Source organism: Equus przewalskii, chromosome 9 (assembly GCF_037783145.1).
Source record: "Equus przewalskii isolate Varuska chromosome 9, EquPr2, whole genome shotgun sequence".
NCBI classification, from domain to species: Eukaryota; Metazoa; Chordata; class Mammalia; order Perissodactyla; family Equidae; genus Equus; species Equus przewalskii.
The window spans coordinates 80,637,604-80,650,501 of NC_091839.1; the positions used below are offsets into that span (position 1 = coordinate 80,637,604).

Genomic DNA, 12,898 nt, shown 5'->3' on the forward strand with positions numbered 1-12,898 from the left:
AGACGATGAAGGATGGTGGTCCCCAAGAGATGGGAAATAAATGAGATGAGCCCTATGATGGCCCAGCTTACTGCCTTGAGAGTGTCTAGGCCCCAGCACAGGGAGTTTAAACTTGTGTGGAGCCTGGCGGACTCCCTGAGTAAGAGCTGATAGTCTGGGGAGACCCAAGAGGCTAAGTTCATGGTGTGCTAGAGAGGGGAGAGCCCACAGTGAGAGATCTTGAAGATGTGCGAAGGTTCCCTCCTAGTATGGAGCAGAGCTCCGAGGAGCGCCTACATGGGAGGAAGCTACCTGAGGCCAGGAACCGCGCCCATTCCTGTCAGTTAGGCTGAAAACCTCACAGCTCAGAGGGTCCTGGGTGGAGCAGCCAGAGGGCTTGTGCCAGCAGTGAGGAAGAATGAGCCTGAGTCTAAACACAGCTCCAGCCCCACCTAACAAATCTTAGAAGCAAGACCTGAAAGGACCACACTGTTTTGAAGTAGCTTAACTACATTCTAGAACACAACTGAAGAATATTCACAGGAATACAAAAATATCCAGCAGCCAAAAGACAAAATTTTCAATGTTTGGCATCCAATAAAAATTTACTAGGGAGGCAAATAAATAGGAAAATGCAAATCATAATGAGAACAGAAAAACTGAAATAGAACCAGAACTGACACAGATGTTAGAATTATCAGACAAAGACCTTACAACAGTTATTATAACTATATTCCACCTGCTCAAAAGGTTAAATAAATACATGGAAGATATACAGAAGACCCAAATTGAATTTATAGAGATAAAAATTAAAATATCCTAGATGAAAAATATACCAGATAGGATTAAACGCAGATTAGACATTGCAGAGAAAAGATTAGATAACCTGAAGACATAGCAATGGAAATGATCCCAGTTGAAATACACAAAGAAAAAAGAATTAGACAGAGCATCAGTGAGCAGCGGGACACCTTCGTATGGCCTAATATGTGCATAACTGGAATCATCAAAGAAGAGAGAAACAGCAAGATACAGAAAAAAAGGCAGAAGAAAAAATGGTCCCAAATGTTCCAGATTTGATGAAAACTATAAACCTACAGATCTAAGCTCAACCAATCCCCAGAACAAGAAACATGAAGAAAATTACAAGGCACAGCATAATCAAACTGCTCAAAACCAGTGATCAAGAGAAATCTTCAAAGCAGCCACAGTAGGGGAAAACATGTTATGCAGAGAGGAGCACAGATAAGCCAACAGCCTACTTCTTGTTGGAAAAAAATGCAAGTGAGAAGACAGTGGAGCAACATCTTTAAAGTACCAGAGAAAAATGCAAATCTTTCAACACAGAATTCTATACCAAAGCAACTTTCAAACACGAAGGTGAAACAGACCTTTTCAGACATGCAAAAAGTGAAGGCATTCATATTACGCCAGCCAACACTACAAGAAATGTTGAAGGGAGTCCTTCAGGCGGAAGTAAAACGACAGCAGATGGAAATATAGCTCCACATAAAGGAGTGAAAAACACTGGAAGTGGTAACAAAATGGAAGAATATGAAAGATTTTTTTCTTATTGTTCAATCTCTTCAAAAGATCACAGTTTAAGCAAAAGTAATAACAATGTAGCAAGGGGTTTATAACATATATAAAAATAAAATGCATGACTACAGACGCATGAAGGTTAGGAGGGATGAAACTCAAGTGCATTGTTTTAAAGCTCTTGAAGATATGCTTGTGCAATAAGGATTTGTATTCCAACCCCAAAGAAATCACTAAAACAGCAAAACAAAGATTTATAGATAATAAGCTCACAAACAAGATAAAATGAATAAAAACTACTAACCTAAAAGAAACCAGAAAAAGATGAAAAAAGGAAACAAAGAATTGATGAGACAAATAGAAAACAAAAAGCAAAAGCAGTATGATAGGCTAAAACTCAACCATATTAATAATCATACTAGATGCAAATGTTTGTCTAATTGGCCTAAATAAAAGGCAAAGATGGTCATATAGGATAAAAAAGCATGAACTCAACTTTTAACCTATCTGTGTCTTTATATTTAAAGTTTGAAAAAACATACAACATTCTAACACTATTAAAAGAAAGCTGGAGTGACTTTAATGTTAAAATAGACTGCAGAACAAAGAATATTACCAGAAATAAAGTCATTTAATAGTAATAAGGGCATCAATCTCACAAGAGGACATCCGATCCTAAATATATGGGCACCTAATACAGAGCTTCAAAATATATGACACAAAAACTAACAGAACTGCAAGAGGAAAAAAACAAGCCTACAATACTAGTTGGAGAGCTCCATACCCAACTCTCAATAACTGATTGAGCAGGCAGAAAATTAGTAAGGCAACACAAGATGTAAGCCACACTCAGCCCATGTGATCTCATTTATTTATGCAAGAACACTCTGGTAGACAAGTGAATAATACACACTCTTTTCAACAGCACTCAAAACTTTTACCAAGAGAGATCATATTAAGGATCACAAAACAATTCTGAATAAACTTAAAAGGATTCAGATCATCCAAACTACGTTCCTTGACCACAACGGAATTAAATTAGAAATCAATGACAGAATGATCACTGGAAGAATCCCTAAATAATGGAAATCAAACAACCCGCATGTCAAAGAAGAAATCCAGATGATAATTATAAAGTGTTTTGAATGGAATGAACATGAAACCACAACATATCAAAACTTGTGGAATGCAATTAAAGCAGCACATGGTGCGAATTTACAGCACTAAGTGTTTATACTGGGAGAGAAGGTGTGAAATCAATGACCACAGTTTACACTTTAAAAGGTAGAAAAAGAACAAATTAAACTCAAAATAAGCAGAAATAATAAATATCAGAGTGGAAATAAATGAAACAGAAAATAAACAAGAGAAATCAATGGAACAAACAGCTGGTTCTTTGAGATCAATAAAACCGATAAACCACTAGTCAGGCTGATTTAGGGGGTGGGGGATAAAGAAATTATCAATATCAGGAATCAGAGAGGCAATATTGCCGCAGATTCTATCAATATTAAAAAGATCATGGGGAAATACTATGAATAAGTTTATGTCAATAAATTCATCCAGCTGGATGAAATGGGCAAATTCCTTGAAAGATACAAACTATCAGGCTTATACAAGAAGAAATAGATAACCTTAATAGCTTCACTTCCATTACATAAATTGAATTATCTTTCAAAAAAAGAAAACTCCAGGCCCAGACAGTTTTACTGTTGAGTCCACCCAACATGTGAATAAGAAATAGTGACATCAGTGAAAACGGTGGAGTAAGGCCTTCTGAAAATTCTCTCCTGCAAATAACCTATGAAAAAACTGGCTAATATGGTTAGAACCAACCTTTTCAGAATTCCTGAAACTAGCCCAAAGCATGTAGCAACTGGGGAATGTTTGTTCAAGAAAAGAGGTTCAGTCTTGGTAAGAACACCAAGCTTTGTGTCATCTTAACTTGACCTAGTCCCATCCCCCACTGTCCAGCTCTTTGGGGACCTTGAAAGGAACAGCCTGCATGTATGGTGAAAGCCAACAGCCTGGCAGCCAGGGGAGGAAGCAGGACAGGGCTGGAGCTCCTCCAAAGCCTCGTTCCCAAAGAGCTGTGATTATCCGACCTGTCTGGAGGTACCACTTGTAAGGCTGTCTGTATCTGACTTTGCTCTGGGCTTGCCTTTTCCTTGGGAAACATTTGCTGAAAACAATTATAATTAACTTCACAGCTGCCTGAGAGGCGAATAACAGCAGGCAAACAGACTAACCAAAAAGCTGAAAAGGAAAAGATGGGAGAAGAATATGTCCACAGGGGTTTTGAAAAGCTCACACATATTCCTGGGAGTCGAGAAGGTCTCACACACGGGTAGGGCTGTGTGCGTGCACAGGAAGGGCCTGAGGAGGCCTTAAGCCCTCACCTCTGGCTGACCTTGACGCTCTGTGCAAGCCAGAAGCCAAGGTTAAGACAGAGCTGCCACTTGGCTGGCTCAGTGTTGAAGGTGCACAACACACCAACAGAGCCCCTTTGCAAGACTGGGGAGACTGACTGGTTCCAGTGTTTAAGGATATCTTATTAGCTGATCACTAATCTAATCGAGCAGAGACTTCAATGGCCAAACATTACATTTAGAGAATTTGTTCAGAGAAGTCACTTAACAAAGAACAACTACAATAAGTAGCAACAACAACAAACCCTGGGGAGGTGAAAGAATCTAATTTCCAGAATTATCACATTATATCATTTAAAATGTCCAGTTTTCAACAAAAGATTACAAGACGTGCAAAGAAACAAGAAAGTACGGCCCAGACACAGGGAAAAAAGCAATCAACAGAAATTGTCCCTTAGGAAGCCCAGACACTGGACTTTTTAGACAAAGACTTGACATCCACCATTGTAAATATGTGCAAAGAATTAAAGGAACATATGAGAACAATGTCCATGAAATAGAGAATATTAATAAAGAAACAGAAAATGTAAAAGGAAGAAGTAAGACCAAGTCTACACCAACTCTTCTAGAAAAGTGAAGAGGTGGGAACTCTCCCCAACGCATTTCATGAAGCCAGCTTACCCTGATACCAAAACCAGACTAAGACATCACAAGAAAGGAAAACTACAGACCCATCTGCCTCATCAACAAAATTTTTAAAAATCCAAATAAAACTTCAGCAAATCAAGTCCACCAATTTATAAAAAGGATAGGTGGAGTTATCCTAAGAATGAAGGGTTGGCTTAACATTTGAAAATCAATGTAATTTACCTTATTGACAAATAAAAGAAGAAAAATCACATGATTATCTTAACAGATGCAGAAAAAGCATCTGACAAAAATCCAACATCCATTCCTGATACAAATTCTCAGCAACCTAGGATATGAAGGAAACTACCTGATAAAGGGTATTTATGAAAAAACTTATAATATCATACTTAACAGGGGAAGACTGAATACCTTCCCATTCACTTCCCAAAAGATCAAGAAAAGATAAGACCTACTCTCATCATTTCTATTCCACACTGTACTGGAGGGTCCAGTCAGTACAACAAGGCAAAAACAAAAACGAACAAACAAAACAAATAAAAGGCATCCAAAATTGGGAAGGAAGAAATTAAACTTTTTATTTGCATGACTATGTAGAAAATCTGGTGAAATCTGCTAAAAAGCTATTACAACTAACAAGAGAGTTTAGTAGGGTGGCATGACACAAGATCAACATACAACAATCAGTAGTATGTCTATAAATTAGCAACAAACAATTGTGATTTGAAATTGAAAAAGAATGCCATTTACATACATATATGCAAGAATAGATCAGCTAAATATGTGCAAGAATTATACACTGAAAACCAAAAAACTATGTTCAGAGAAATTAAAGCTGACCTAAATAAATGGAGAAATATGTCATGTTAATGAGTCAGATGACTGAACATTGTTAACATGTCAATTCTCCCCAAACTGATTTGTGGATTCAAGGGAATACCAACTGGAATTCTAGCAGGGTTTCTTGGACAAATTGACAAGCTTATTCTAAAATTCATGTGGACATACAAAAAGACCGGGAACAGCTAAACCAGCTTTAAAAAAGGACAAAGTTGGAGGACGAATAATACCTGATTCCAAGACATATTATAAAACATCAGTAATCAAGGCAGTGTGTTAGTGATGTAACGACAGAGCAGTAGACCAACGGATCAGAACAGAGTCCAGAAACAGAGCCACACACATACTGACGATTGATTTTCAATGAAGTGGCAAAGGCCATTCAGTTGAGGCAGGACTCTTCTTTCAACAAATGGTGCTGGAACAACTGGATATCCAAATACAAACCCAACCCAACCCAACCAAACCCAACCCTCTGATCCAAACCTCATACCACATACAAAATTTAACATAAAACAGATCGTAGACTTAAATATAGAACAGGAAGTTATAAAACTTTTACAAGAAAACATAGGACAATACCTTTGTGACTTTGGGCAAAGATTTCTTAGATACTGTACTAAAGCATAATTTATAAAAGAAAAGAACTGATAAACTGGACTTCATCAAAGTTAAAGTTTGCTCTTGGAAAGCCACTGTTAAGAAAGAGAATGAAAAGACAAAACAGAGACTGGGAGGAAATACCTGCAAATCATGTATCCGATAAAGAACAAATTTAGAATATATAAAGAACATTGTCATGTCACACCCCTGATAATGGGTAGTTTTGGTTTCAAAAATGGCAGGTGAGGAGAGTGAGAAAAAGGATGGAAAATGGATAATGAAAGTAAAAACTTAAAAACATAGTTGCAAGTAACAGGGTATTTTAGGGGAAAAAAGGTAAACTACATCCTTCTCATGAAGAGAAGAAGAAATTGAAGGAGTCTGGAGTAAATTATTATAAAGATGTAAAAATACATACAGTGGGGGAGTGATAGGATAGTTGGAATGAACTCTTACGGCTACACTATATTAAGAAGAGATTTCATTCATTCATTCAGTTCACATTCGAGTGTTTATAAGTAAAGGACTTTAATATGATTGACCAGCTGTATTAACTTCTCTCTGACCAATGTTGTTAATGAAATAAAGCACTCTATGTTTAAAAAAATCCAGCAAACTCAAGACAGAATATATTAGTAACTAGGGAACTAGCTTCATTACAAACTCTGATTTGGGCAGCAGATAATAACATCACAGGGACATGAGGTACAAAAGGTGAAAGTTTAAGACTTTCAGGAAAATGCCTTTGTTAAATTAACCTACAGAAGTTTCTTCACGATTGCCTTAAAAAGAAAGTATAGCTTTACTAAAATGTGTATATACTGTATGCACAGAAGTGATCGACATTTCTAAAAAAAAAGAACAAACACAACAAGAAATTCAAGGGGCAAGTGGTAGGAGGCAGTCCTATGTGGCTCATTACATGTTTTGGTCAACCCACTACTAAGCAGGTGCTGCAAACTGAATGGCAAGGCTGCAAAGAAACAAATCAGCTTCTGTCCATTTACTTGGCCACAATGGACTCAGGTCAATAAAGTAGATAAAGAAATGACTTCTCTGTATTTCCACCTTCAACTCGCCTACAGTTTTCAAGTCATGAGAAACGTATCTTAATTCATCCTTACTTCTAAGAAATTATGAGCTCAGGGAAAGCCCAAAGCTTCAGATAAACCTGAATCTAGACATATCTGAACTTCTCATGAAAATTTATTTTCAGAAGCTTCATAAGTGCTCTACGTTCAAAAGGAGAAGCCAAGTGACCTCAACAGCCTCTGGAAGCTGGGATGTCTCGGGGGGCTTTTTTGAACTTTAACCTGGAGAGCATGGCATGGATCTCTGGATCACCTGGAAGCAGACATCCAGTGCAGTCAGAGTGACTGCAGTCTTTCATTTGCAAATTAGGCAAAAAGTTCTAAACATTTTTCTGAAACACGTTCAAAGACATGGACAGTATTGTTCCCATAATGTATCAAATATGGTCATTTTTGGTTGTTGAAACAGTCTGTCCTCATTGCTCCAGTCTATCTTTTCATATGTGTAATCTGTCACTGAGTACAACCTCCTTAGGCTCAGTGATCGTATTAACAACTATTACGTAAAATTTCAACTGTTCAGAGATTGGAACTGAAAACACACCTGGCAGATACAACAAAAAGAGAAAAAAGGAAAGACCTGGGATGTGTGTTTGCACCTTCCGACAGGCAGAGGGACAGCACGGACAGGACAGTGGATTAGGCAAGACAGGACCTGTGTCCTGGGCTGGGTCTGCCACCTCCTAGCTGCAGTGATTTGCCACAGGTCATAGGCTCTGGGATCTGGTTTCTCCACATGTAAAAGGCCTGCATGTCTCCCAGGGAAATGGTGAGAATCAAACCTGATAATGTGGGTGGCAGGGCTCTGAAGTGACACAGGATATATATTGTTATATACTCATCAATAGTTTTATCTCTGAAAAAGAAAGATTTTTAAACTTACACAAAATGGTATCTTACCAAGGAGCCTCAGAACACTGCATACAGTTTACAAACACACACACACACTCAGTAGTGTGGGAACAGAAGGCTGAGGTCTTGGTCCGAGTGCTGACATAATGTGCCCTGTGAACTCGGCACAACCCTCTCCCTTACTTTCCTCGACTCCAAACAGAGGAGATCCAGAAAGAATGTCTACAGCATCTTCTAGGTCATGATTCTGTGACTTTTTTAAATACAACTTAAAAATTGTGTTTGTCTTTCATCTGTACAGTGAAATATTATCTTGTGAAATAATGCATGATTTTATTTGATAATTCCTATAAATTAGACTGCCATCTAAATCAGAGTTTTTGAATGGGAAGAGACATATTATTCTCCAAAGCGTACAGCATGGTGTGCTTGAACAAACACTCTCCTGAAGGAAGCTCATCAGGCTCGTGTGTGTGCACATGTATGCAGGCGTGCTCTCCTGTGTGGGGTGATGGCAGGACAGGTGGGCACAGCCAGTGTGAAGGCACAAGTGACAGCTCGCTAGTGAGGTGGGAATAAGAAGGTTGAGCTTAAAATTAGGTACAAAATGATCTTCAATGATAAAAATGGAGAAATATTTTGGGAAGGTTTTTGATGATATAACTTTTTTTGAGGTAAAAGAGGGATTTTCTATTTATGGATTAAGTGACATAGCAAGCACCAAATAAAAATACAAAATCTTCCTAGAGATCTTTTAAAATGAATACGTCAAAATAAATTGCTCAAATACATTAGGCATTTCTAGAAAACATATAATGATAACATTCTGGTTATTAATTTTTTTTCTTTAATGCATCAAAATAGGCATTTCATAATTTTTTACCATATTACCTACTTGTTTTCAGTTAATGTCATTTCAAAATGTTACTCAAACAAAAATAAATGATAAAAAGTGTCTATAAAAACAAAAATTTAGTGTAACATTCTTATTTATTATTTCTTATAACTTTGTAATACACATACATATAATGTTGTAATACATATTTCAACCACTAAAAAATTCTCCTTAAACTAGAACCCGCATACACTGGTGGTGGGAATGCAAATCGGCTCAGCCACTATGGAAACCAGTATGGAGATGCCTCAAAAAACTAAAAATAGAAATACCATATGACCCAGCTATCCCACTACTGGGTATCTACTCATCAACTTGAAATCAACAATCCAAAGTAACATATGTAGCCCTATGTTCATTGCACCAGCATTCACAATAGCCAAGACATGGAAGCAACCCAACTGCCCCTCGACTGATGATTGGATAAAGAAGATGTGGTGCATATATATACAATGGAATACTATTCGGCCATAAAAAAGACAAAATCATCCCATTTGCAACAACATGGATGGACCTGGAGGGAGTTATGCTAAGTGAAATAAGCCTGACTGAGAAAGATAAACACTACATGATTTCACTCATATGTGGAATATCAACATACACATGGACAAAGAAAACAGTTCAGTGGTTCCCAGGGGAAGGGGGATAGGAGGCAGGCGTAGGGGGTGAAGGGGAGCACTTATGTGGTGACAGTCAAGAAATAACGCACGACTGAAATTTCACATCGATGTAAACTATTATGAACTCAATTAAAAAAAATTCTCCTTAAACTAGCTAAACTCTTTCAAAAATCAATTATCTGAAATTTAACTTACAGTATGATGTTATGAAAAGGGAAATGGAGAAAATGTCCTTAAAAAAATACCCAAATATTTATCAGTCCAAATTATTTAGGAGAAGTTGCTTACTGTGTCATAGACTCTGAGCCCAGTCTGAAATCCTGGGACTTGTCCTTAATGACTGACTGTTGGGAAAGAAGAAGAAAAACAAACCATAAGTCAAAAATTAGAGAAGACGACACAGGCAGTATTCACATGCTGAAAACCCACCACTTGCTGAGTGAGGAGGGAGCACGCCTCTTCTGAACTGAGTGTCTGCCAGCCACAGTGTATCCACTCCTCTGGAGACCAAGGGAGGCGATCTCCAGATCGCTCAGCACGCTACCAGGTCAGCTTTCAGGTGTGCGGCAAAGAGAGTTGTGAATCACCCTAAATCAGTCTAGTAACACTATATGGCATATTACTTAAGTTCTAAATTTATCTTTCAAGACTGCATCTTTCCTTTGTCATCTTTTCAGCATACTCTATTTTCATAGTGATAGTCACTGAACTATGCGTAAAATTTTCACTGTGCAAGCTCTTCAAATCTTTCACAAAATTTGCTCAGTATTATGTTTTATTAACGGCACCTCTAGGAGAAAAACTAATAAGCACTTTAGTGGGGCCAGATTATATCGAATGTTAGACGGTCCCTCTAGAATTTGAACATTAACTCCAAATGAAAGAACACTGTGGGGAATGGTGTTTGATGTAAGACATCAACCCACTGTTGTTACAAAACAGACTGCAAATGTTTTTTAGAGACAATTACACGTTATGGAAAGGATTCATTTAAAATTCACACAGAAAATATACATTGTTAGCATGTTAAAGTTTTGAATTACATACAAACGAAATCTACCCAATTGTTTAAATTAAAAAACCCCCTCAGAAAACAAAAAACCAAACTGAAGTGAAAGAAAAGGATACACCCTTCTCTTTCAGTCGTAACTTGTTTAGTAACTACTGCCTTCTCAGTCTTATCTCTGCTGAAGCCGGTTTTGCCTTTTTAGATTTCCTCTCTCACAATCAGATTTCTGCAAGATCATTCTTCAGCAGGATTTGGCATTGAATGTCTTTAAACAAGTATTACTTTTATTATCATAAAGATTTCAAGAGGATATTGTACTTCTCTGGACCATAGTTATGTGAAATTGCTAGCTGGATAGGTTTAACTCAAGCATGTAATAAAAACAAGAATTAAAGAACGCGGAGACTTGGTGGTGAAAGGTGGATATGCAGCAGTAAGTGACCCAGTTTCACAGACAACAAAAGAACCAATAACGCTTTGATTTTTCCCTACCAGTGAAGATGATCTGACTCAGTTAAGATGTGTTTAGGGGAAAAAGTACAAACACAGGGAAAATTCAAATTTAAGGACTAATTGAGATTTCAGAATAGTCTAGCTGCCTTCAACCCAAGAGATGAAGAAGGAAAGAAAACCATCAAAACCTAACTCAGAAAGCATCAAGCATAACCGAATTTCTTCAGTTTTTTTCCCCCAGACTTAGAAAATAAATTCTAAACACAGCAATCAAACTAAAGGTAAGATGTGTTATGCGTTATGTAGTCTAAGTATTACTTCTATGTCTTTGCCCATGGCAAGACCAGCATCTTACCACAAATATATGTACACTCATGCATCACTTAACATTGACATGTGTTCTGAGAAGTGCGTCGTCATTAGGTGATTTTGTCATTGTGTGCACATCACAGAGTGCACTTACACAAACCTAGATGGTATAGCCCACTACACACCTAGGCTCTATGGTACCAATCTTGTGGGACCACCATCGTTTCCATGGTCCGTCGTCGACTGAACAGTCATTATGTGGTGCATGACCGTACCTATATAAAACTTTGTAAAACTACTAGATTATGAAAAAACTCAACATAATGGCTCTAATCAGAATTTGAATATAGTCCAGAGGTTGAGGGGGGAGAAGTGAGACTGAATTATACATCACTGTTAAGTCAATGTTACTGTTAATCATTTGTTGTGATCCTGACAAATGAGTAACAACATATTGCCACGTGCAGGTCTTACCAAATCTACTTTTATTATTTTGTTCATGTGAAATAGATGCTGTGATGTCCCCAGAAAGTTTTTCGTAAGCAGGCTACATCGGCCCTGCCATCTTATCTTCTGTATTACTGCAATACCGTACCTGGCATATCCAAGTCCTTTTTCATGATGCAAAGGTAGCTTAACCTGTGTTCATAGCCTATGAATCCTAAATTAGTAGGGTATCGACATTACAAAGTTTTAATATTTATTTGTAAAAGGACACTTATTTAATTAGGACCAATACTTCACTTCTAAACACCTTTACTCACTCATTCCTTGGTCTCAGCAGCAGCACGCCATATGGGTAGTTACTCATGGAGGCAGAAGGAGGGGGAAGAAGGAGGTGTCTCTGTGAGCTGTTTTGTTTCATTTTATCTTTCAACAAAAAAGCCCCCAAGTCTACAATACAATCAGCCCATAAGCACCCCCCACCATCAACAAGGCCAAGGAGCATTACCGCCCTTCTTTCCCTCCTGTCCACACACACCTCTCAGACAGCTGTTTTGTGACCTTGTTTCCTCTTCATGGATGCCCTTGATTTGGAGAGGAGGGATGAAGAGAGGAAGATGAGCAAAGCAGAGGAGATGAATGAAAGGACCAGAATCTAGAGACTTCTGCTTCCCAAACCCTCACAACTTCTTAGTGATGCTTTTAAATTTAGATGCGGTGGGACAAACATGAAAGGAACGATTAATGGAATGATTTTAAGTGCCTCCACTGAATACGTGGAGTTTTACCAAGAAGAAAACAACTCATAAACAGCTTTGTAAGAGATAAATGGGACATGCAAACAACTCACCCAAATATTTCTATAAACTTGAATTATGAATGTAACATTAGGTACGCGTTCAATCAATGTTTGTTGTAGCTAGCACATCAGCTCTAAATAAGGCAAATTTATGATACAGCGTAGCTCTATTTTATGTGCTGTTGATATACCTCCTGATATCTACCTTTTCCATATAAATTAATACCTATAATTTGTTTTACCCACTTTGCAGGAATTTTTTAAAAACCCCAAGAGCCAGGGTTGGTGATTAAATTCTGGTCTTGGTTCTGTCATTAACTCTTTATGTGGCCTAAGCCACTTAACTTCTCTTGGGGTCTGTTTATTACTCGCAAACGAACAGGAGGGGCTCAGAATAAAAGCGACTGTCACAGCACCATGCTTGTATTTTGCAGATGAGGAAATGGAG

General features: G+C 37.9%; 1 protein-coding gene across 48 annotated transcripts in view; it reads right to left on the reverse strand.

The window, feature by feature from the left end:
- The window catches only part of AHI1 (Abelson helper integration site 1), a 180,137-nt gene that overhangs the window by 8,374 nt on the left and 158,865 nt on the right, over nucleotides 1-12,898 (reverse strand). For 39 of the 48 annotated variants that reach the window (XM_070557277.1, XM_070557287.1, XM_070557298.1 and 36 more), the window contains one exon: nucleotides 9,725-9,780. In XM_070557277.1, the coding sequence (XP_070413378.1) occupies nucleotides 9,725-9,780 (56 nt within the window). Of the gene's footprint in view, nucleotides 1-9,724; nucleotides 9,781-9,865; nucleotides 9,989-11,971; nucleotides 12,236-12,898 lie in introns of all 48 variants that reach the window. The other 9 variants (XR_011522167.1, XR_011522166.1, XR_011522162.1 and 6 more) reach the window with 3 other exon arrangements.